This window comes from Hypanus sabinus, chromosome 3 (genome assembly GCF_030144855.1).
Source record: "Hypanus sabinus isolate sHypSab1 chromosome 3, sHypSab1.hap1, whole genome shotgun sequence".
Classification (NCBI taxonomy): domain Eukaryota; kingdom Metazoa; phylum Chordata; class Chondrichthyes; order Myliobatiformes; family Dasyatidae; genus Hypanus; species Hypanus sabinus.
The window spans coordinates 129,710,335-129,737,166 of NC_082708.1; the positions used below are offsets into that span (position 1 = coordinate 129,710,335).

Genomic DNA, 26,832 nt, shown 5'->3' on the forward strand with positions numbered 1-26,832 from the left:
AAACATGGCAACAAAACTAATTTCTTGTTGGCAGTTTTGGGGAGAGACTCAGATGTCTTACTACACTGGGGATTTCTCTCTGATTAATTGCTTCATTGGTGCATTATCAGAAACAGAACAATGACATAAGGTATACAATGAATACACAATTCGCAGCACCTACCTGAGGTCCACAATATTCCTCCTCATCAACATAGAAACCAAATAAAGTTGACATAGAAAGGAAAAACATTAGCTCAACCAAGATGTCTGCTGAGCCAAGTGACATCAGAATGATCACACAAACGATGTTTTTGTCTTCACCTGTCCAGTTCAATAGGAACAACAGTTTGCTGATCCTTGGCCCTTCCTGCTTGGCTGTTCTTTGATATGGGTTCTACAATGGATTAATATTTGGAAAGGCACTGTTTAAGTGTAGGTGTTGTGCTAAGACTCCTACTTACAGGAGAACATTTTGAACTGGTGGCACTGATTCTTCGGAGAGTGACTGAATGGTTAGGTTTCAGGCTCAGCTGTTATGTCCTTTTTGGCAGAAGGCTGTTAGCATTTCTTTCTCAAGGCTTGGGTTTGAGAATTAGCTGAGGTAACAATAGACAAGAGCATCTATGCAACTGATGGTGTCTGAAATGACAGAAAATCTGCATTGGAGCAATATACTACACAATGCAATGGAATAAAAGTACTCAGTCATCATTATCTAAAATTACCACATCAACAAGACCATATTTTGGTGAATTGATTAAAATTGGTTGAACTATGATATCTGAGTCTTTCCAAAGTTATGCACTAAACAGTAACAGATATCAAGACTTTATATCCTAATGGAATAAATTAATGATTGTGTTTCTTTATCTGTGGAGATTGTGTACCAAATCGCTGCTATCACTGGGAGCGTCACCTAACAGCTGCATATAGCAGGAAATTATGGGCACAAAATAGAACCATAGAACATTACAGCGCAGAAACAGGCCTTTTGGCCCTTCTTGGCTGTGCCCGACCTGCACCCAGCCCATATCCCTCCATACCCCTCTCATCTACATACCCATCCAAGTTTTTCTTAAATCTTAAAAATGAGCCCGCATTTACCACTTCATCTGGCAGCTCACTCCACACTCCCACCACTCTGTGTGAAGATGCCCCCTCCCCCCCATGTTCCTTTTAAACTTTTCACCCTTAACCCTTAACCCATGTCCTCTGTTTTTTTTTCTCCCCTAGCTTCAATGGAAAAAGCCTGCTTGCATTCACTCGATCTATACCCATCATAATTTTAGATACCTATCAAGTCTCCCCTCATTCTTCTACGCTCCAGGGAATTAAGTCCTAACCTATTCAGCCTTTCTCTGCAACTTGGCAACATCCTTGTAAACCTTCTCTGCACTCTTTCAACCTTCTTAATATCCTTCCTGTAATCCTCCGACACCAGCATCTACCCGACAATGTAGAAAGTGGCCCAGGTGTGCCCCGTAGACGAGAAACAGGACAAGTCCAACCCAGCCGATCACCACCATATCAGCCTACTCTCAGATCATCAGCAGGGAAATGAAAGGGGTCAACAACAGTGCTATCATGCAGCACCTACTCGTCAATAGCCTGCTTACGGATGCCCAGTTTGGGTCCATCAAGGCCACCCGGCTCCTGACCTCATCACCTCCTTGGTCCAAACACAGACCAAAGAGCTAAATCCTAGAGGTGAGGCTTCCACAATTTTCTGTTCCATGTGGTCAACAAGCAGGGCACTTTATTAACAGTACAAGCATTTCACTGATCTGACTTCCGAACAGCTGAATGGGTCGTGAGTAAAATAATTGAGGAAATTTAGAAGATATGTATTTGTGCTGTTTGCCATCTTTTACAAAGGTACCTCTTAAAAAGAAACTTTTGAAGCATGTTACGATTGAGATATGCTTTTTAGGCAAACTGTGTGAAGTAGATTGGATGGAAGTGACACAGGACAGGAGAACTCTCTCATTAACATTTAACGAAGCCCAAAGCTTTCCCTCCAAGCTGTGATTAATGATTGCCCACCTACTGTTAGTTTCTTTGAAATTTTTTTGAGCCTAAGCAATATTGATTGCAATATGTAAAATACATTTAAAGAATTGATGAAAATAATGCCCAAATCAATCAAGAGTCACATCTATATTGTGACTTCTTGGGCCAATTGCCAGAAAGAAAGGAGTGCCTTTGAAAAAAGTCAATGTCTCAAAGAACACAGCCAAGGACAGAAAAATCTGAAAGACGAAATCATTTTGAGATTAAAAAAAAGGAGCTCAAGGTACAAGATGTCTGTCCCCTTTTTGAAATTAGACTTGTTTAAGTAGGAAGATTCATTTTATAATGGTAAAAGGCAATTCTATAAGGCATTCAAACAGAGAATTTAAAATCTGACTTGAATTAAGAAAGGCTTTGAAGCCAACATTTTAATGAAAGTGAGATTTATGTAAAGAAAAGGAATATGCTAAAGTGTAATGTACACCACCACAGATTCTCATAGATCAGTCCCCATGTCATCTACTAGATCCTCACAGATCAGTCCTTGCATCATCAATTAGATCCTTGTAGATCAGTCCCCACATCATCCATTGTATAGCCCTGCCTGAGGTCTGAGATTCAACTTATAAATGACCTTGTGTGCTTTAATTGTTAGACAATCCTTATCATCTTCTCAGGTTTCTTATACGTAATCTGTGGGCCCTGGGATAAGAATGAAAATAAAATTGTTCACGTAATGCAGCATGCATCACGTTAAACCTTTGCTGAAACCTATTCTCCATATTGAGCTGAAAATCCATTTGATTCAAATTTGATTCATAAATAGTTTGTTATTATTTTAACATGTTATGAACAATAATTTATCAGCTTGGTGTGCTTCTTGATGAGTTAGTTAGATACTATTAAGCTTAATAAATTGCTGCCTAGGAGCTAATATGGTTCTGGATAAATTATGACTGAATAAACTGTAATGTGACAAAGTCTGTCTTTCGGCTGTGCTAATTTAAGTTTAGCGGACGTTATGTCCTTTGTCTCACCTTACACTGCAGATAAATTTAGACCGCCTAGTCTGCTTGTGGTTCTTTGCTTAGTAAGTCCAAGGATTGTTTTCACAGTTCACACTAGACATTGAACAGATTGAGTTACAGGCTTTGATATACAGGGAGCCAGATCATGCTGGTATCTAATTGGTGGTTCTGTAGAGAATCAGGGTGGTCAAGGATTCCCTGGAGTTCAGATGCCAGCATTATGGACCCCTTCTTCTGCTTCTGAACTCATCATTGCTAGTTCCTATTGTCCTGAGCTGAGGGACTGGATAAGTTTTGTAAATGGTCCCTGAACTTTACATAGAATATGTGAGGGATAGGTATCTGATTTTAAAGTGAATTAATATTTTAACCTGCTTTTACATACATTCAGTTGCCACTTTATTAGGTATCTCCTAAACCTAATAAGTGACCACAGGGTGTATGTTTGAGGTCTTTTGCTTCTGTAAGTTTGACGTGTTCGCACACCGCTGTGGTAATGGACACATGGTTATTTGAGTTGCTGTTGCCTTCCAGTCAGCTTGATGCAATCTGGCCATTCTCCTCTGACCTCTCTCATTAAAGGTGTTTTTGCCCACAGCACTGCTGCTCACAGGATGTTTTTGTTTTTTGTACATTTCTCTGTAAACTCTAGAGATTGTTGTGCATAAAAATCCCAGGCGATCACCAGTATCTCTGACTGTGGAATGATTGTCAGTGCCAAACAGAGTCATATTTCTTCCCCAATCTGATGTTTAGTCTGAACAGCAATTGAACCTCTTGCTCATGTCTTCATGTTTTTATGCATTGAGCTGCCACTGCATGATTGGCTGATTAAATATTGGCATTAACAAGCAGATGTACAAGTGTACAAGAGGCCACTGCGTGTATTTTGATTATTTAAATCAATTTCAACCGTTTTTAAATATCTCTACCAATCAATGATATTTTAAAACAGTTGAAAATACCTTTGACAACACAGAACATTATAAAGCCTGTTAGCAGACAAAGACCTATGGTTCTGCTGCTTAGATGCCATTGGAGATTTCTCCACTTCAGTGGACAACTGTCAAGGCAAGGTCCTGATCTTGTTTGGATCCACACAGCTGCAAAAGGTTGGTGCTGTTGCAGGGATAGCAAAAGAGGATGAACTTGATGCATGGAGCAAGTCAAAAAAGACCGGATCCAGTTTTTCAAACGTGCCTGTTGACATGATGCAAATGGAAATCTAAACAGGCTGTGATGTACCTATGATTTAAAGACCCCAAGTAATGACATTCTAAGAGGTCATAGGTAAAAGGTTGTGGATGGTTTTGCAATTCAGTGATTATGATGGAATGTTTCAATATATACCAAATGTTCAACCATTTAAATGAACTTTGCTTAATAAATATATTCAAACCCACACTAAACCTCTTGAAACACTGACTTCTGAATTCAATTGTACATTTCTTTTTGGCATCAGGTAAATGAGAATTGATTTTACCCAGGAGACCAAAATGTGATTTATGGGTCATTTTGCATCATTCTGGAAATTTGTCTTGGGACTTCAAGTAATTTGTGTTTGTGCAGGGAGGGGCACATTTCAGTGGCCGGACATACATTGAATGGCATCACCCGACGTACAAGCCCATTTTTCAGTGTCGCTATGTGAAATTCACAATTGTTATTCCAAATACAAATGCTATTCATCACCTACACTCCAATTATGCTTGCTAGCAACTGTGCAAATTAATTAGGCAGTCACAAACTTCAGCTTCATCTTATTCATTCTCTGGGCACTGTCTGCTGATGCAAGTCACCACTGAGATTTCCACTGAAGTCTACTGCCATTTTAAAAACTGGTTGCTTTGCTCAAAGGTCTGGAACTGGACCATGGGCATGAATAGCGACTCCAGGGGAGGAATCATAAAAAGACGACAGAGCTTTTCCCTGTAGAGAAAACTGCGCTCCATGCTCATGCCTCAGTTTTTCAGATGAGCAATGATAATGGTTAAGCTTTCTTTAGATAATAGTCACTGAGATCTGTGCCACTTTGAGATGTCAAGTATAAGCTGATATTCATCCTGACATTTAAAGTCAGGGTCATTGCCACTTCTCCATCTCAAGATCATTCTAGCCAGCTGTAGAGAATCCATACAGATGCTGACCAGAACTCCATGATATTTAAAGACACTCCAAACTCTTAAGAAGAAACTCACGTTTGACTTTCAGATATCAAGGTCAAAATCAAGTTTATTGTCATATGCACTAGTGCATGTATGCACAGGTGCAATAAACTTATGGAAATGTAGTATTAAATAAGAATCATAATCAAGAAAAATAAAAATATACTCAGTGGCTACTTCATTACATGCACCTGCTTCTTAATACAAATATTTAATCAGCCAATCACATGGCAGCAACTCAATGCATAAAAATATGCTTACATGATAAAGAGGTTTAGTTGTTGTTCAGACCAAATATCAGAATGGGAAAGAAATGTAATCCCTTTGACTTTGATCATAGAATATTTGCAGGTGCCAGACAGGGTGCTTTGTGTACCTCAGAAGCTGATCTCCTGGCATTTTCATGCACAACAGTCTCTATAGTTTACAAAGAATGGTGCAAGAAACAGAAAGCATCTAGTGAGCAGCAGTCCTGTGAGCAAAATCACCTTGCTTATGAGAAAAGTTTGAGGAGAAAGGCCAAACTGGTTCCAGCTGACAGGAATGTGACAGTAACTCAAATCATCATGTGTTACGACAGTGGTGTGCAGAAGAGCATCTCTGAACGCAGAACATGTGGATGGGCTGCAGCAGCAGGAGATCACAAACATATATTCAGTGGCCACTTTATTAGATATAGGAGGTCATGTGTGTAAATTATACACAATTTTACAAGAAAACACAATTAGAACAAAATAAATGTTCATTGTAGTGCAAAACGCTCATAGTGCTACTAAACTAGCTGATCAGGGTTTATTGTTTGGTTCATGAACAGAATGGTTGAAGGCGAGTAGCTGTTCTTGAACCTGGTGTCACAGAACTTCAGGCTTCTGCACCTCCTGGTTGATATTTGATGACATGGCCTAGATGCTGGGGATCTTTGGCGATCGATATTGCCTTCTTGAGGTAGCACCTCGATGGTGGGGAGGGATGTGCCTGTGATGTCCACTGTTTCCTGCAGCTCCTTCTGCTCCTGCACATCTGAATCCAGCTGCTGACATTAAAATAGCAAGGTTGGCAGAAACGCCAGTAAGCTGATTGGCGTGGACCATGTGCACGAGCAACATTAGATTGGCACAGGCCAGGAGAGGGGTATGGTGGCATTTGCTCTCCAGAGGTCGCATCAGAATGGACTACCTGCGGCTTACTTGGTCTCCAACCTTACAAAAGATAGGAACTCTTTAATTCTTTGGAACATCATCCTACACATTAGAACATGTGGACAAATGGTAGTATTGTTGTTCCCCCCCATCCCTTCCCACCGATCTCCCTCCTGGCACTTATCCTTGTAAATACAACAAGTGCTACACCTGTCCCTACACTTCCTCCCTCACCACCATTCAGGGCCCCAGACAGTCCTTCCAGGTGAGGCGACACCTCACCTGTGAGTCGGCTGGTGTGGTATACTGCATCCGGTGCTCCCAGTGTGGCCTTTTATATATTGGTGAGACCCGACACAGACTGGGAGACCGTTTCACGGAACACCTACGCTCGGTCCACCAGAAAAAGCAGGATCTCCCAGTGGCAACACATTTTAATTCCTCGTCCCATTCCCATTCTGATATGTCTATCTATCCATGGCCTCCTCTATTGTCAAAATGAATCCAAACTCAGGTTGGAGGAACAACAGCTTATATACGGGCTGGGTAGCCTCCAACCTGATGGCATGAACATTGACTTCTCTAACTTCCGTTAACGCCCCTCCTCCACTTCTTACCCCATCCCTGACATATTTAGTTGTTTGCCTGTTCTCCATCTCCCTCTGGTGCTCCCCCCCCTTTCTTTCTCCTGAGGCCTCCCATCCCATGATCCTTTCCCTTCTCCAGCTCTGTATCACTTTCGCCAATCACCTTTCCAGCTCTTAGCTTCATCCCACCCCCTCCGGGTCTTCTCCTATCATTTCACATTTCCCCCTCCCCCCACTACTTTCAAATCTCTTACTATCTTTCCTTTCAGTTAGTCCTGACGAAGGGTCTCGGCCCGAAACATCAACAGCGCTTCTCCCTATAAATGCTGCCTAGCCTGCTGTGTTCTACCAGCATTTTGTGTGTGTTGCTGTAGTATTGTTGTTATTGGCAGTCACTTCACCCTGCCCCCTCCTCCCCATTCCATCCACCACCACACCAGACACTTGCAGCATTGAAGGCAAACAAAATTGTTATCATTGGGCATATCTGGGCAAAGATCGAATAAGAAAAGTGAAGCAGAAGTGCAGATAATGCTTCTCCTCCAATCTGTGTTCCTGTGCACAGCCACTAACTTTTCTGTTGGAGAAGGAAAGGATAACCTTCAGACAGCTATAGGAAGCATGGACCTGAAAGTTTTGTCCACAAAAATAATGCTGAAATGAAGCCACAGCAAGGCCAAGCTGTCAAATTCTAGCTTATGGTAGTCATTGCCAGACATTGTGTATGGGACTCCATTTGCATCATGCATGTTGTTGCATTTACTGCTATGGTGCATTCCTCTATTACTCTGGATATTCAAGGATCAATTGCACTGTACACCTTTCTCCAGACCAGTAGATGTACAGGATTTGTCCCATGTATTTTCCAGCATTACCAGATTCCCATGTTTCAAGCTACTATATAGAGCAGTTTTGTGAGGTGTCAAGCTCTCCTACAAAGCCTAGAGCTCTTAATAAATTATGAGGGCTTCAAATTATTCAATATTCTGTTAGAAGAGCTTTGCCATAATCAGTACCAGGGGTCCAAGGAGCTTGTCTGACTCCTTCATTCTAAAGCCATCACAGATGCAAATCATAGTTCAAGGGTCAGATGTTGGAGGTCAGTGCTAATCGCTTCTTACTTGTCACTTGACTCCAGTATGGCCTGCGGCCACTGTGCTTTCACAATACTATCACCCTGCTGGCAGCGTACGTTCCGCCTCAGACTAACATCAGGCAGGCGTTGGAGGAATGACCAGCAGGCACAAAACCGAGCACCCTGGTGCTCTTCCTATCTTTAGTGGGAGATTGCAACCAGACCAGCTTGATTAAGTCTCTGAACAACATCACCAACATATCGCATGTAGAACTGGAGGAGCCATACACTTGACCACTGTTATCCCACCATGAAGAACGCTTACCATGCCACCCCACACCCGCACTTTGGAAAATCCGATCATCTGGCTGTACTTCTGCTCCCAGTGTCAGTGGTGAGAGCCAAGAAGATATGGTCAAGGGAGGTGGAGGTGAGCTTACAGGACTGCTTTGAGTTGGTGCTCTGGACAAGATTCAGGGATTCCTCTTCAAGTTGGTATGAACACAGCACAGTTGTCACCAACTTCATCAAGACGTGCATGGATGTGTACAAGAAGTCCACGTACAACCTACAGAAGGCTACTTTAAGGTTGAGAAAACAATTCTGATTGAGGTTAGAGACAGAATCAGATGCACATCGGTTCTAATGGGAATTGTAGGCCATTTGTGATGCTTCAGTCCCAGATGAGCACAACACTTTTTATGCACGTTTTGAAAAAAGAAAATAAAACTACACCTATGCAAATCCCTGGAGCATCTGGTGACAATGTGATCTCTGTCTCGGAGTCCAATGTCAGGGGGTGAATCCTAGCAAGGCAGCAGGGCCTGGTGGTGTACCTGGTGGGGCTCTGAAAACCTGTGCTAGCCAGCTGGTGGGAGTGTTCAAGGCCATCTTCAATCTCTCAGTGCTGCAGTCAGAGGTTCCCACCTGCTTCAAAGGAGCAACAATCATACCAGTGCCCAAGAAGAGTGGGGTGAGAGGCCTCAGCAACTATTGCCCAGTGCCACTCACATCTACTGTGGTGAAGTGGATTGGGAGTGTGATTATGGCTAGAACCAACTCTTGCCCAAACAAGGACCCAGATATGCAGCAATTTGCCCATCCCCACAATATGTCTATAGCAGATGCAATCTTACTGGCTGTCTTCTCGGACTTTGATCACTTGGACAATTACAATACCTACTGTACGTCAGACTGCTATTTATCGACTACAGCTCAGTGTTCAACAAAGTCATACTCTCAGTTCGAATCAACAAACTCCATATCCTGGGCTCTGTACCAGCCTCCACAACTGGAACCTTGACTTCCTCACTGGAAGACCATAATCTGTGCGGATCTGTGCTCTACTCTGTCTACACTCACGATTGTATGGCTTGGCACAGTTCAAGTGCCATCTTTAAGTTTGCTGACGACACAACTATTGTTGGCAGAATTTCAGATAGTGATGAGCAAATGTACCAGAGCGAGATAGATCTGCTGGTTGAGTGGTGTTGCAGCAACAACCTTGCATTCAATGTCAGTAAGACCAAGGAATTGATTGTGGACATCAGGAAGGGGAAGTCAAGGGAACACACACCAGTTCTCATCTCAGCTGCCTTGTGGATCCTGGACTTCCTGTCAAATCACTGGCAGGTGGTAAGAGTGGGCTGCCTCACCTCTGCCTCTCTGACCCTCAACACAGGAGCTCCCCAAGGCTGTGTCCTAAGCCCCCCCCCCTTTACTCTCTATACACCCATGGCTGTGCCGCCACCCACAGCTCCAATCTGCTAATTAAATTTGCAGAGAATACTACATTGATTGGTCTTATCTCAACTAATAATGAGGCAGCCTACAGAGAAGTCATCACCCTGACACAGTGGTGTCAAGAAAGCAATCTCTCCCTCAATGTCACAAAAACAAAGGAGCTCGTTCTGGACTACAGGATGAATGGAGACAGGCTAACCCCTATTGACATCAGTGGATCTGGGATTGAGAGGGTGAACAGCTCTAAGTTCCTCAGCATACACATCACAGAGGACCCTCACTTGGTCTGTACACACTGGCTGTGTGGTGAAAAAGGCACAGCAGCACCTCTTTCACCTCAGACGGTTGAAGAATGTCCTAAGGACATTCTACAGGGGCACAATTGAGAGCATCCTGACTGGCTGCATCACTGCCTGGTATGGGAACTGTACCTCCCTCAGTCGCAGGACTCTACAGAGAGGTGCAGACAGCCCAGCACATCTGTAGACGTGAACTTGCTACTATTCAGGACACTTACAGCAACAGGTGGGTAAAAAGGTCCCGAAGGATTATTGGGGACCTGAGTCACCACAACCACAATCTATTCCAGCTGTTACCATCCAGGAAACGGCACTGCAGCATTAAAGCCAGGACCAACAGGCTCTGGGACAGCTTCTTCCACCAGGCCATCAGACTGATTAATTCACGCTGATACAATTGTATTTCTAAGCTATATTGACTGTTCTGTTATATATCTGACTGTACATTCTATTTATTGCAAATTACTATAATTTGCACATTCAGACAGAGTTGAAATGTAAAGATTTTTGCTCCTCATGTATGTGAAGGATGTAAAGTCAATTCAAATCAAGGGATCAGAAGTGGAAACAGTAAGCAGTTTCAGGTTCCTGGCTGTCAAAACCTCTGAGGATCTATCCCTGGCCCAACATATTGATGCAATTACAAAGAACACATGACTCTATTTCATTAGGAGTTTGAGGAGAATTGGCAGGTCACCAAAGACATTCGTAAGTTTCTGCAGATATTCCATGGAGAGCAATCTAGCTGGTTGCGTCGCCATCTGGTATGGAGGGGCGACTGCAAGAATGGGAAAAAGCTGCAGAAACTGTAAACTCTGCCAGCCCTGGCCTTCCCAGCATTCAGGACACCTTCAAAAGGCAATGCCTCAGAAACTGTATCCATCATGAAGGATCCCCGTCACCCAGGGCTTGGTCTCTTCACATTGTCACCGTCCGTGAGGAGGTACAGGAGCACTGAAGGCACACACGCAATGTTCCAGGGACAGCATCTTCCCCTCCACTATCCAACTTCTGATTGGACAATAAACCCATGAACACTACCAAACTATTTTGCCATTCTTTTTGTACTACCTATTTAATTTAATTTTTTTATATATACTTATTGAAATTTATAGCTATTATTATTATTATTATTGCAATGTACTGCTGCTGCAAAACAACAGATTTCACAACATATCCCAGTGATATTAAGCCTGATTCTGATTCACTGCAGCTGAGTGACACTAAAATCAAAGCCACCACAGCATTAGGAGCTTTTTGAAAACTGATGTTGCCTCACCAAAGTAAGTTTCTGCTGTATACGCCACCCTGGGGCACTCTCTATTACTTCCTGGGTGGCAGCACTTCCCTCATCATCCACAGCTCTTCCTTTATAATTTAGCAAAAGGACTGCACTTTAGAGTATCTACAGGTTGAGAAACAGCACTATCTGCATATGCTGTCAGAGCCTACAAAATAATATTAACCTTGAAGAAACTGTAGTTTCCGTCGCATTCACAGATATCTGGCAGCATTGATTTAATTTCTACAAGCACTAAACCAGATTTTGGCATTTCGAAAGAGCTCTTGGTGTCATCTCAAAGACTCCCATTCTGCTCTAGCTGACCACACAATCACAGAGCAAAGGGGAATATTATAAATCTGAAATTGCTCATTTTCACTAAGGTAGCTTCCTTAATTTGTGTCTCTAGACATAGATGTAGAAATCATTCTAACAGTCATCTGCAGATAAGGCCAAACTAAAATATGCTAAAAGGACATTTTAGCATTTACCATCATTCTTCCATGGTTTCTTCTGTAATGGCTCATTAAATTAGCAAGGCTTGATTGACATCAACCGGGGACTTTGCACCTGTTGTAATTGATTTTATTCTCCAGACAATGCCAATACCTTAACAACAAAGAGCTCCTTCCATTAAGAATCCTTGTATATCTCAATCATTTGTGATGCTTAAAAAGTCTTATAGTCAGCTGGCTCAATAGAAGCGTAGCCAGAATCAATTTCAACACCAAAGTGTCAGCCAATAAATGTGTAACAACTTTACTATCAATTCTCTGTTAAAATGAATGTCAGGGTGAACCATAATGGGCAAATGCTGATCTTGTTAATTTGAAAGGCATACTTTCATTATCGGCATGGGATCAGTTAATTCCAAAGACAAAACACAAGATTTACTGCAAGGCTGGCCTTCCTTTCCAGATTTATAATTTGTCTCCTTGCAATGGAGAGCTGCACGTTCCAAAGTTGTCAAGGGATGAAAGCAGGATTCTGCAATCATATAGGTGATTTATCAATAGGTTTGCTAATGTGGGAGCAAAACCATTAACGTCATTTGATTTCTTGAAGAGGAATGACATAGCTTTAAAGTGATCACTTTGTAACAGTTGATGCTATTTCATTAAAGAGTCTAAAGATTACAATTATTTTTATTTGTCACATGTACATCGAAACATGCAATGAATTGAGTCATTTTGCATCAACAATCACAATCCAAAGATCATGCTGGGGGCAGCCCTCAAATGTCACTATGCTTTCAGCGCAAACAGAACATACCCACAACTCACTAACCAGAACCTTGGAATGTGGGAGGAAACTGGAGCACCTGGAGGAACCACATACAGTCATGGGGAGAAGAACAAACTCCTTTCTCTTGACAAGTGAAAACTGGGACATCGCATAGATTTTTTAAAATGTAAATAGAATGGCAAATGTCACCCTTCAAGCATCTGTACTAAATTTGTAGAAAGGACTCAGGTGGCTTTACTGTTCCTTCATTGAAATCTCAATGCAAGCAATTAGTCAATGTTCCAGATGAAAATCACAGAGACAGAGGCCAAAGCTCCAGGTCAAACATTGGCTTCAAACAATAGGAGACAGTGAGGCCCATCAATGGGTCTTGTGAAGATACAGGCCACAGAACCAGCTTCAGAGCTGAGATACTGCTTTACCTCCTACTTATGAATGCTGGTACTTCAGCACCGGACTCAAAATAATTTAAAATATGACTGCATGTTTGAGATGGTTCTGGCTGTCTACAGTGAGGAATTGCTGCACTATTTATTTATCCATTGCATCTACACATGATCTATAAAATTCCATCATTTTGCATAGAATAGCAAGCTAAAAAAGTCAGCATAATATATGAAGACAAAATGACAAATGTCAACAGAAAATCCATTTGAATTTAGACAAAAAATTAGAACATCTAGAAGAATCATTTCAATTTTGATAAACTCAAGCCCTGGTGCTTCCTCTTTCTCAGCTTCATGGTCCTGGTTCCATGTTGTCCTTCAGATCTCCGGGAGATTATCCTTTCTCCGTGATTATGGAAACAGATTATGATAACCTCTTGCCTACTTTTTGACTGCACCTTTTCCAGCTTTGTTCAAGTTGGAAGAGGTGCAGTCTGGAAAGACTGGCTGGGAATGATGCTGCTAGCTATTCAGGTTCTCCTCCTTGGAAGGTTCTGAGCAGTTAATTCCATTGAAGATCTTGTGCACACAGTTGTTAACCATTAGCGTACAGATCCAAGACTCATTAAAGACAGTCCTGGTGAAGAATCTTGGTGTGAAACATCAATTGTTCATTTCCCTCCATAGATGCTGTCCGACTTGCTGACTTCCTCCAGCATTTTGTGTTACTCCAAATTTCTAGCATATGCAGACTCTCTTGTGTCGTCATTAAAAGTGGGACCTGATTTCATGGCTGAAGCATATGTAATTTTTTTCAGTTGCACCATAGCTAAACCTTCAACTATGTAGGAAAATGACATTCTCTCCAGATTAGACAGTTATTTTAAGTTTTCAAGGTTCAATTCATGTTGAAAATATTGTGTTTATCTTAAAGTACAATAACTAGATAAAAGTAATTTCTAATTAAAAATAACTTATAAAACAACGCAGTTCAATTCAAGCCTTATTTTCCCAACTTTGTTTTTCCTGCTTTTTGCTCCAGCTCTATTAATTTAACCATTATTTTCAATCATCAGTAAAGGGTCTAACTATCTACAAAGTATTGTAAGGAAACAAGAAAACAATCACTGTCCTGAAGTTACTATCTCACATCGTTAATATTTTGTTATGAAATTCTATATTCTCAGTGAAGACATGAACACATTTGTTATAAACAGCCATGCTCAAACATAACTGAATTTCATATAACTATGTTGAATACAGTACTGATAATAATATCATAAGGTATCAGATCACAGTGTAAAGAACTGAAGGATTGGATCAGTGCCTAATTTAACATCTAGCATAATTAAGGCTAGTCACTTGAGGCATAAAATACCATGGGTTCCGATTAATTGGACCAATAGTTAATTGGGGCAGCTGTTTATTTGGGGCAACGCTTAAAGAACAAAAACTAAATCAAGAATGTAGGTGGGCTTCCCTTAGTTTATTTGGGACACTGTGCCACTTAAATGGAGCAAGAGTCTGTTGCCAAACAAGTTCTAACTAGTGTCTGTCACATGCACTTGCATAGCTGTTAAACACTGTACTGTGCTTAGAGTGATCAGTTTTTAAGTAGCATGTGTTTGCATTCAAAAAGCAGTGATGGGTGTCACTGAGAGTTGGTGAGAAATAAGCAGTAAAACAATTCAGAACTATTCTGCTCACCACGGTTTCAAGCATTCAGGTTTGAAGATGTCAGAAATGGTCAAGAGTGAAAAGAAACAATTTCACTACTTCAACAAGTTAGGAATTATGAAGAATATGAAGGTATTGACAATCATCTTCAGTGTTACAATGAAAATGAAGATTTGGAGGATGCAATCATCCAAAGCACTGTATGAAGGCAGTCAGTTATCTGCACCAGGTGACTGTGCTGATTTTGATCATTTATAGTCGATCAAAAGAACATGGCAGATGAATTCCTCTGTCAATAACCAACAGGAATTAATACATAGTTTTATAGTACTGTAGCAGTATTGGTAGTGCTCTAATTTGTTTTGTATTTCATCTAAATTCATAAATACTCAGTTAAATGGTAGTTTGTCTCTTACATACCTTTTATCTACTTCAATGAAACTTCAGCTAATTGTGGCAGTCGCTTAAATGGGCCTAAATGTACTGGTCCCAATGTGTCCCAATTAATGGGAAGCCACTGGATATGAATAAACTGGTTTTGCCCATTATTGTGTTAAGGGTAAGGTTTAACTAAAAGCATACCTTCTGTCTGCATAAGCTTCAAAACATTATGAGAATGAGCAAGCTTTAACTTGTTGCTCTTTTACGATTTCTCTCCTCACATGCCAATCTGATTAATTTTGAGGTTCTAGTTTCAAATCCATTTCTTATACTGTTTAAATATCATATTAAGTTTCCCAATTATGTGACCCATCAATGGTCTCTCAATCTTTCACTGAATGTTATTTTCAACATGTTTTAATCAGCTACCAAATGGTCTGAATTGTGGACGCAATTTCTCATATTGTTTTTAAACCTTTTAGTATTTTCTGATATGAGGTAAGTGTAAATGGCTTTCCAAGCAGGACCTACTTTAGCTCTCACTTTAAGGATTCTTAATCTTGTTGGTTCATGCTCATTATTTATTGCTATTTATTTATATCTGCATTTGCACAGTTCGTTGTCCATTGATCCTGTTTACAGATACTCTTCTATTGATTTGCTAAGTATGCCACAGGAAAAGGATCTCAGGGTTGTATGTGCTGACATGTTTGTCCTCCAATAAAAAATTTTACTTTGAACATTGAACTTTGTACTTTGAACTCTGTACCTTGATGTTGCAGAAATTCATTCGGCAACGGTTCCTTTAAACTAAATGGCTCTGGAGTTGTTTGACTTTATTAAAAGTCAAAGGGTAGACAAAAATACTTAAAAGAAATGGTTTAAGTTTCAATAAATATTTTACCTTAATAGTCAGATAAATAAGGCTGCTGTTTACTTTTTTTCTAGACACCATTGCATTTAGCGGTCCATAGTGGCAATCTCCCCACCGTCCAGCTGCTGTGTGAGCAGGTACGTTAAAGGATAGAAAAAAACTCCACATTATTTTAAGTTCAATCCATGATCATTCAATAATTTAGTGAAGTTCGAGAAATTATGTGTAATATAAAGCTGCTCAGTGACATAACAGCAAACGAAAATCTTTCTCAAACTGGGGAATTCAGTGTTGCAGTTACACTAGTTCTAATGTTGAAGCCTGTGTTGGATTTATGGCCCTGCCTTGTCCCTGAGGGAAGCTCATACAAATTATTATTAATTGCACTTTAATTTCTTGTTTAAAAGCCTATTACTTATAACTGCAAAATTATGTATCATAACCCTTCAAGTATGGAGCTTCACTGTAAGTAATGTTAGGTGAAAATAAACAGGTGATGGAACTTCAAATCTGACATGAAGAGTCAAGAATTCACTTCTTGATCAGACCCCACAGATTTCATTCAATACCTGATGTAACAGTGAAAATGTATTTACAATTTCTTAGGAGATATGTAAAGCCAACTAACACAGGAATGTTTTTAAAAGTTAGTGGTCCAATTATTTTCCACATAAAACATTAAAGCAGGCAATGGGATTCTTGGACAGTACTGTGACAGGCTGGAATGCAATATTCTAAACATTTTTCTTCATTCTGCCCCAGTTTCTTTTCTGATCTGATATAGTCCACTCAAGGTTTCATTTTCATAATTCCACAACTTCTCACAATTCTATTCTTATCTTCTTAAGTGCCTTGTTATTTCATACTTAGATGTCCACTGGTGACCTGAGAGATGGTGTAGTCATATGCCCTGTAGTATCAAAGTAATGAGTTTGCCATTCAGAAGCAAGACATTTCTTCACTCAAAGTATAGTGAATCTTTGAAAGCCTCTGTCAAGTATTCAGGATTTATGGATATATGTGAATATTTTTGTTGTTGTTGTTCAGTCATTTTAGTCAAGTCTGAATCTTTCTGGACCTCCCTATCTCTATATAAACCATATATATCCCTATATAAACCATAGGGTCCATAGGGTTTTCATGGCAAGATACGGAAATAGATTGCCAGGCCTTCGTTCCGCGCAGATGCTGCTGCCCAGGTTGGGACCCAGCTGGGTTTGAACTCAAGTCCATCTGCCTTGAAGTCCAGTGCTGATGCCACTACACCTCCAGCCAGTGGTATGTGAATATACCAGGTATTCATTCAAATGGGAACCAGTCTTCAGTTCATAATGTAAATTGCAAGTAGTAGTCAGTTTGAAGGACAGCTTTGTAAACAGGTAAAATTGTTTGAAGAAAACAGGAGGCTGGCAGCTCACAAATATGGTTTGCACAGTGTGGAATGTTCTCATGTGCATCTGCTAAACCTGAAGCAATTGAGCTATGTTAATTGACCTACTTCAAACCAGGAAGCTACGGCTAAGTTTTTTTTTGCACCATTGAGGTTGTGTTCAAGGAAGCTTGCAGACCTGTCTGGTATTGCCCCAAACCACAGGCGGCATTCCATATTCCATGTGTCAATTTCTTCACTCACGAGTTCAGATACACCATACAACTCTTGTACCCCCATTCAATTCTTGTAAAAATACGTTAATGTAGAACTCGTGTGTGTGTGTGAAAAAATCGCATCTGAACTCAAGCATGAAAAGGTTAGCCACCCCTGCCCCAAACATGTCAATCATGATAACAGATAACAGGCATATTTGTTGTATGAATAGTTGGGATATTTCTGCACTCAGAGAGCCAATCCTCACAACATTAATTTTGGGTGTGTGGCTCCTCTGCCCTCAGAAGTTTATAGACAATCCTTGTGTATTGCGTAGTCCCAGCATTGAAGTGTTTGAAGGTATGGAGACATCTCCTATTGTAGCTATGTAAATCAGTGCAGAAAGGTTTACAAGGATGTTGCCTGGATTGGGGAGTATGCCTTATGAGAATAGGTTGAGTGAACTTGGCCATTTCTCCTGGGAGCAGCAGATGATGAGCGGTAACCTAATAGAGTATAAGATAACGAGAGGCATTGATCGTGTGGATAGTCAGAGGCTTTTTCCCAGGGCTGAAATTGTTGCCACAGGTTTAAGGTGCTGGGGAGTAGGTACAGAGGAGATGTCAGGGGTAGGTTTTTTACTCAGAGAGTGGTGAGTGCGTGGAATGGGTTGCTGGCAATGGTGGTGGAGGTGGATACGATAGGGTCTTTTAAGAGACTTTTGGATAGGTACATGGAGCTTAGTAAAATAGAGGGCTATAGGTAAGCCTAGTAAATTCTAAGGTAGGGACATGTTCAGTACAACTTTGTGGGACAAAGGGCCTGTATTGTGCTGTAGGTTTTCTATGTTTCTCTGTATGTTCCAGTGTTAGCATTGTCAGAATCAAAATTTTCAAGTAAGTGATTCCACTGTAGCTATTGAAATTGTATTGAATTCCTTCCTGTTACCTTTGTATGATAATTGATCTCAGTACCTCCTTGTAAATTGGGTCTTCGATTTTCTCACTTGCCAACCCCAGTCAGTTCAGATTGGCAACAATATCTAGACCCCTGCTCGACTTGTTTTATACTTATGACTGAGTGGCTAACACAGCTCCAATGCCACATTCAAGTTTGACGATGATAGCACTGCCGTAGGCTATATCAAAGGTGGTAACAAATCAGCATAGTTGAGGGAGATTGAACATCTGGCTGAGTGGTGCTATTGGAGTATAAAAATATTATGGAGTATAAAAGTTGTATTATTTGCTGTGTAACCAAAACTATGTAGTCAGCTTGCTATGCATGTACCCAAGATGAAATCCTAGGAATGTAGAAGACAAATGGTGTGTTAATATATGTTAATGAGAGGTAGCTAAAGAGCTAAAGAAATGTAGATTAGAACATTGCTCAGTTCTGAGTTTATTATTTGCTATGCATGTACCCAATTTGGTAGGAGACTGAAGTCTTAAAAATATAGAAGACAATGGTATGTTAACGAGAGGTAGCTAAGAGATGTAGATTAGAACATAATTAAGCCAATTGATAGGAACAATAGGGACACGATGTATGTGTAGTACGTGTAATATGCAACTATAGATCGATTACATATGCTAATGCAACTGGACCAGGAGATTGCTATAAAAAATGCCGTATCCGAGGATCGGTGGGCAATCAGCGACTAGCTCAATGACTGTCTCAGCTTTGATTTGCAAATTAAAGTTTAACCCTTCTTGAAGAATCTTCTGCATCTCCTGGTCATTTATGAGGCACGGAAAACCACGACAGTGCCACAACAACAACCTCTCACTCAATGTCAGCAAGATCAAGGAACTGGTTATTGACTTCAGGAGGAAGAAACCAAAGGTCCATAAGCCACTCCTCATTGGAGAATCTGAGGTGGAGAGGGTCAGCAACTTGAAATTCCTTGGTGTTATCATTTCAGAGGGCCTGGCCTGGGCCCAGCATGTAAGTGTAATTATGAAGAAAGAACGGCAGCACCTCTACTTCCTTAGAAGTTTTCAAAGATTTAGCATGGCATTTAAAATGTTGACAAACTTCGATAGATGTGTGGTGGATAAAAACACCAATGCCCTTGAATGGAAAATCCTACAAAAAGTAGTGGATATAGTCCAGTTCATAATCTTCCTTCAGTTTCTTATATTCTAATATGGGTTGCAAATATGTACCATTACCAACGCATAATCCTCAGCTCTTGGGACTTCACAGAACTATTTACAGTAGGTACCTCAGCCTGCTTCATCTTTCATTCTGATCAATGGTCACCTGAACCTCAGAGCAAATAATATAACTTAATTTTTATCAATTTCTGTGGATGCCACAAACCTACTGCTTTAAAATCTGTTAAATATAAGGTTTTGTGCTCTCCCTGGCTGCAGTGCTATAGCTAAATACCTGCAGCAGGTTAGCACTTATTACCAGTACTTAGTACGGAGTATAATTTAAGTTTTGCATAACAGTTATAAGTGTAAATACATTTATTTCTTGGTTCAAATTATAAAGTATTCACACTACAAATTGTTATGCGCACAATTTGATTTCTTGAAGAGAACTCATGAGCCTATAGCCTGAAGTAAAACCGCAACAGAATTATTATAAACAAGAGGGTGCACGATTGGCAAAATGAAAAAGATAAGTCAAAAAATTATGAAATTAATCATAGTCAAATCTATTCCAAAAATAATTATCGTTTTTACTGCACTATTTAAAAATATTGGCCAGTAAACTTTTCACTCACTTTTCTTTCTTGTAGAATGGAGTGGAATTGGAAATTGAGGATAAAAATGGGAACACACCTCTAAAGCTTGCAAGAGGTTGTCAATATAAAGATATCGTTGTGTATTTAGAAAACATCATCAGTCTATCAAAAAGTCAGACTCTGAAATTTGATTGGAGGTAAAGTAATGCAAATTCAGTTGCTTCGTTTATTTTCTAATAAAGTATGATGACAACAATTTGTGGAAGTTATATACTTGAGCCCTAAAGTAAAGAAACTGTTTTGAAGGTATTTGCCAAATTGACAATATGCATAACTACTACATAGAAGAATTACCATCTCTGGTGTACAAAGGGAGTATAAAGAAATGTATGCAATTGTTTTAGTAATTTGTGTATGTGTGTGAGGATGACATTATCAGTAAAGAACCCCAAATGTCTTGGGAATTACTCTCAGGTTTGGTAATTTTTGGTTTCTTAATGCAAGTTAGGTGGTTGGTTTAGATCAATCACCCCTTTTATTGAACAAGGTGTGAAGGTTTGCAATTTGTTTGGGGTGTCAAAATCCTTATTCAATAAATAGTAGAGGGTGGGGGAGGGGATGCTTATATAGGCTATTGAGAATCTTGTGCTTGATTTTGCTGCTTTGCAGGTCTCACTGTCTGCAGCAGAGTCATGTGTCCTTCTTAGTTCTCTATGTTTGCATGCTGTAGGAATTGTGTTTGAGGCTGCTGTGACCTTTACAGCCAGAAAAGCAGAGTCAGGTTAATGTTTTATTAAAATGAGCCAAAGATAGAATAAGATAAGCACGACATAAAGTTATTGATGCAAAGGATACTTGGTTTGCAAGAATGTTCTGATAATACAAAAGGTGATTCTTTTCCCTCACAAGTAATTCTGAATTATTGTTCATTTAATAATACTGATATAGCTTACTTTGACTATGTTTTTAACAGTCGTTTTAAAATAATTTGTTTAGACACAAGGACCTTTACACAGAAATTTACAGGAACGGGAAGGAATAGCTGAAACCTGAAAATTACACTTTCAGATAGGATCTTTAAAGATAGGAACTGGACAACTGAGAACAAATGTGCAAATGGGCAGAGATTCAACTCCAATTTCAGAATTCCTATCTGATAGTAAGAGCTTTCAGTTATGGTCATTTTTTAATCGAGGCAGCAGAAGTTGAGTTGAGGATCAAGTTCAAGTTTAGGTTCAGGTTTATTGTAATTGGCAAACATATCCAGATATAAATGCCATGAAAATTCACTTTTTAAAGCAGCAGCATAGTACATTACAAACACGACAAACATAAGTTAACAAAAACCTAAAGCAATATAAATTATACTTAATTTACATGTCAAAATAAACATAATAACATTAGTAAAAGTTGAGAGAAAAACAAATACAGTCTGAAGTCGTGTTAGGTTTTTTAAGGTCAGTTCAAGAACCTAACAGCAGTGGGAAAAAATCTGTTGTTTAATTTTGAGTGTGGTTCTTCAGACTCTTTTACCTCCTGCCTGATGGCAGTATTGAAAAGAGAGCATGGTCTGGATGGCGGGGGACCCCAGTGATGGATTTCACCTTCCTAAGACATTATCTCTAAGACAATATCCTCAGTGGTGGGGAGAGTTATACAAAGAGTCCACTACTCTTTGTCGCCTCTTGCACTTCTGTGCTTTGGATTTTCCATGAAGTGACCAGCCAAGCTGTTTTAAGCAGAGGACATTCCATGAAAATGGGTGAACTACAATTTTGAAAGCAGTAAAGATATTAGTCAAATTATCAAGAGTGAATCTTGAAGGTATGGGAAGCGATTCGTGGCTATGTGAACCTAATATTATCAATAAGAACAAAGCAGCAAATTAAAAACAATGCATTTACCATATAGTTTTGATGTCTGGGTAAGCATCATTCACTGACTGTTAATTACAAGGACAGATAATACGTCTCAGCTTAGTGATAGAATTTCTCACATTCTCACACATTGGATGTGGCTTTCAGTGGAAATCCTCCTGTGTTTCCATCATAATTTCATTAATAAATCAGTGAACTTAGAGATTTTTTTCAAATTCATTAATGGGGTATGTCCATTCTTAAAAACCCTTGAGAAAGTAGTAGGAGCCATCTTATTGATGCCTTCCAGTTATTCTGATAATAATACCCTGTACTGTGTGGAAAGTTCCTGGATAAAATTTCAAAGTTGGTATGGTGAAGAATTTCCAGGTAGCGGTGTCCCATTGCACCATGAAAATCACATGTTGGTGAGTCGCTATAATGCATTTTGTCAAAGGTATTCACTTCAGCCACAGAATACCGAGCTTCAGGTGATGAAGAAGATGGCAGTTAAGCGACTGCTTTGGCCTGAATGGTAATGAATGCAAGATGTGACCAGTAAAACCTTGATATAGTTGATTAATGAAAGCAATTGTCTACTTTCTTTATTATCACACCCAAGATATTAACCATATTCAAAACTAAGTACTGTCTTAAACAGAAAGTATTAACAGGATTGTTTATAAAAAGGAAATGTTCTATCATAAAACAACACAATATTCTACCCAATATTTATTTAAGAGAACCATTCCTGCCTTGGTAACACTTTGTTACAAAGGTCATCAGGTATACTCAAATAATAGATGGCATATAATGATTTAAGTCCTTTAGCTGCTGCATCAATTGAGGTTGCTCAGATTTTTTTTCATTGTTTTAGTTGTTTAGACTATAACGTATAGAAGCAGAAATAGACTATTCAACCCATCAAGTTTGTTCCATCACTCAATCATAGCTGATTTTTTAGGAATCCCTTTCTCCCACCTTCTATCATTAACCTTTAGCCCCCTTAATAATCAATAATCTATCAGTCTCTCCCTTAAATACACTAATGACGATGCTGTGGTCTCCAGTGGCAAGTAATTCCACAAATTCACCCCCTTTAGTTGAAGGAATTTATCTCCATCTCTCTTTCAAAGGGATGTCTCTTTATATTTTTGGAAGTTCTGAAGACGGGCACATTTTGAAAGATGGTTTGCAAACCATGTGAAACTGTAATCATGTAAACTTTTCTAACAATAACTTGAAATCACTTTTATATGGAGTTGTTTGCATACATGTTTATTATCATTTTCAGGAGCATTAGACACAGGTTGTAAAAGCATAAGTCTGAATTTTATGTGTTTCTCTACATTAGCTTTCACGTTGTACTTGACCTTGTCACACTCGCATAAATGTTGACCATCTATTATCTCACATATGCCTAAATTGTGCAAGAACGTTTATGGCTGTTAGTATTTTTGTTAGTAGCTGAGGGTTTGTTCTGTATTTCTATTAATCCCATAAAATCTTTTGCTTCCAAATTCCCTTTGGCAAAAGTATTAGAAATGATTTTATGTAACATTTACACGCATTTTTACTCCCCATATTGGTTGTGTTATACATAAATTAATAGTCTAGATTGACTATAACTGTAGGAAAAATAGTACTCAAAGAAGAGTTCATAATGTCAAAAATATTATCAACTTTCTTCATTTTCTTTGGGGAATATTTTTCTAAACCAAATAAAATATGAACTTTGATATTACTGCTTACTAGAGTTCATGAATTCAATTAATTTGTCAAATGTAGCCTCAATACATTTTACAATACTGAGTGCCAGAGATCTCATCTATATTTTCTAATTCATTACAGTACATTGGTCTTTGGCCCACCAGGAAAATCAAAAGGACCACTATTTTTCTTTTATGGCTGTTTGCTGTTGTGGGGTTACCCTACTTATTTTACCCAGGTCAGTAAATTAAGACATGCTGAAGTTATAGTCAACTGATACTCGGCAAAATATGCAATGTATTACTAAAAATTTCCATTTAACACATCATTATATGATTTCCTTTTTCCAACACTATAGCCTGTACTTTTCCAACATTTTGAAGCAGTGTGTTATCAATGATCTTGTAAGCTGTATTACTGGGCGATTATAATTTCCCCTGTATTGACTGGACCTGTATGGGGTAGAATTTCTGAAATGTGCCTAGGGAAGTTTCCTGAGCTAATATACAGTTTAGAGGCCCCTACTCAGGAAGGCGCAATGCTGGACCTCCTCTTCGGGAATGGGGCAGTGCAGGTAAGTGGTTCCCTGATTGGAACACTTTGCCTCTAGAAATCATAATTCTATTAGTTTTAAGATAGTCATGGAAAAGACAGGCCAGGTCCACAGGTAAGGTCCTAAACTGGAACAGGGCTACTTTTAGAAAAACTAGACAGGTTGATTGGCTGAGCCTGTTTGAAGAGAAAGAAACAATTGGAAAGTATGGGGCTTTTAACAGTGTGATGGCAAATGTCCAGAAGCAGCATATTCCCGGTAGGGTGAAGGAAAGTTTAGGGAATCTTGGCTGATGAGTGATATTGTTGCTTTGGTCAAGGAAATGAAGGAAATATATGGCGGATTTAGAAAACCAAGGATGAGTGAATCCCTTGATGACTATTAAAAGATTAAATGTATTCTTAAGAGGGAAATCAGGACGGCAAAGAGAGAGTATGAGATGAATTTGGCAGGTAAATTAAGGAAAATCCCAAGAGGCTATGTTAAGAGTAGCTTTAGCTTAACTAAAAGGGTAGTGTGGGAGGGAGTAGGTCCTCAGAGATTAGCAGGATGACTGTGTTTTATATTGCAGGAGATGTGCAGGACTTTTAAGAATATTCTCTTTGGTGTTTACTGAGCAGAAAATCATATTTGCTCAGAAGATAGGGGAAAGAAGTGGAGATGATTTGGAAGACATTCATATTACCAAAGAGAGGTATTTTCAGCCTTGCAATGCTTTAAGGTGAGTAAATCCCCAAAGCCTGATCGAGTGTATCCTTAGACTTTGTAGGAGTCTACAGAAGGAATTGCAAAGGCCCTTACAGAGATATTTGCTTCATTGATATCTGCTGGTGAAGCTCCCAAAGATCAGGAGGTGACTAGTGGTGTTCCATTGTTTATGAAGGGTATCAAGGTCAAGCTGGGAACTTCAGGCCAGTCAGACTGACGTTAACAAGGGGAGGTTACGGCAGGAAATTCTGAGGGAAAGCATCTACCAGCATTTGGATGGACAGAGTCTGATTAACAGTCAGCATGGCTCTATGCATGGAAAGTCATGCTTGATGAATCTTTTGGCTCTTTGAAGAGGTAAACAAAAAGGAAAATAAGGGGAGAGCAGTGGGTATTGTCTATTTGGACTGTAGCAAGGCCTTTGACAAGGCTGGTGTGGAAGGTTGGGTCTGGAGTCCAGGGAGAGCTAGTTGGGTAGTAACCAAAGAATGGTGAGTCATCCAGGATTTGATTAAGAATCTCCGCCGGAAATGTCTACTGTTTATTCTTTTCCATAAATGCCTCCAGCATTTTGTGTGTGTTGCCTGGAGTTACCACATCTGCAGATTTTCTCATCTTTCTACAGTCTGAGGATATTCTGGGGGCAGCCTACCAGTTTTGCCATGTTTCCATTCCTTGTAACGTGGGAGACTGAGGAAGTATACAAAACCATGAGAGGCATAGAGAGGGTGGATGGCAACGGTGGGGGGGGGGGGAGGTTGGTGTGGGGGTGGATTCCCAAACTAGGATGCATACTGCAGGCTTAGGTGAGAGGCAAAGGAACCTGAGGACAAATTTTTCATGGAGAGGGTGGTGAGTGTATGGAACAAGCTGCCAGAGTAGATGGTTAAGGCAGGTATGAAAGTATCATTTAAGAAGATCTTGGATAGGGCCTCCGGCACAGAGGACGGCCCTGTAGCTCAGAAGGGTAGGGATAGAAGAAAGAGGACCATAGTAATAGTGGACTCGATAGTCAGAGGTTCAGACAGGCGGTTCTGTGGAGGTGACCGGGAGTCCCGGATGGTAGTTTGCCTCCCTGGTGCCAGGGTTCGGGACGTTTCTGATGGCGTCCAAGATATCCTGAAGTGGGAGGGTGAGGAGCCAGAGGTCGTGGTACATGTAGGTACCAATGACATAGGTAGGAAAGGGGAAGAGGTCCTGAAACGAGAGTAAAGGGAGTTAGGAAGGCAAGAAGAAGGACCGCAAAGGTAGTAATCTCAGGATTACTGCCTGTGCCACGCGACAGTGAGAGTAGGAATGGAATTAGGTGGAGGATGAATGTGTGGCTGTGGGATTGGAGCAGGGGGCAGGGATTCAAGTTTCTGGATCATTGGGACCTCTTCTGGCGCAGGCGTGACCTGTTCAAGAAGGACGGGTTACACTTGAATTCTGGGGGGACCAATATCCTAGCAGGGAGGTTTGCTAGGGCTACAGGGCAGACTTTAAACTAGTAAGATGGGGGGGGGGGGTGAGAATCAATTTGAGGAAACTATGGGAGAGGACGTTAGTTCACCAGTAGAGCATGTAAATAGACAGTGTGTGACGGAGGAAAGGCAGGTGATGGAGAAGGGATGCGCTCAGCCCGAAGATGGGGGGAGAAGAAAGAAAAGGATAATAAATTTGAATGCATTGTTAGGGATGAAAAGAGAGGAGGAGGTGGAGAGTATCTTAAATGTATCTATTTTAATGCTAGGAGCATTGTAAGAAAGGTGGATGAGTTTAAAGCGTGGATTGATACCTGGAATTATGATGTTGTAGCTATTAGTGAAACATGGTTGCAGGAGATATTCCTGGATTTAGTTGCTTCAGT

General features: G+C 40.1%; 1 protein-coding gene across 1 annotated transcript in view; it reads left to right on the top strand.

The window, feature by feature from the left end:
- LOC132391646 (uncharacterized) overlaps nucleotides 1–26,832 on the top strand; it is a 74,133-nt gene that overhangs the window by 30,519 nt on the left and 16,782 nt on the right. Inside the window, exons 4-6 of the mRNA XM_059965102.1 lie at nucleotides 15,948–16,010; nucleotides 20,211–20,353; nucleotides 23,864–23,960. Coding sequence (XP_059821085.1) covers nucleotides 15,948–16,010; nucleotides 20,211–20,353; nucleotides 23,864–23,960 — 303 coding nt within the window. The remainder of the gene's footprint in view (nucleotides 1–15,947; nucleotides 16,011–20,210; nucleotides 20,354–23,863; nucleotides 23,961–26,832) is intronic.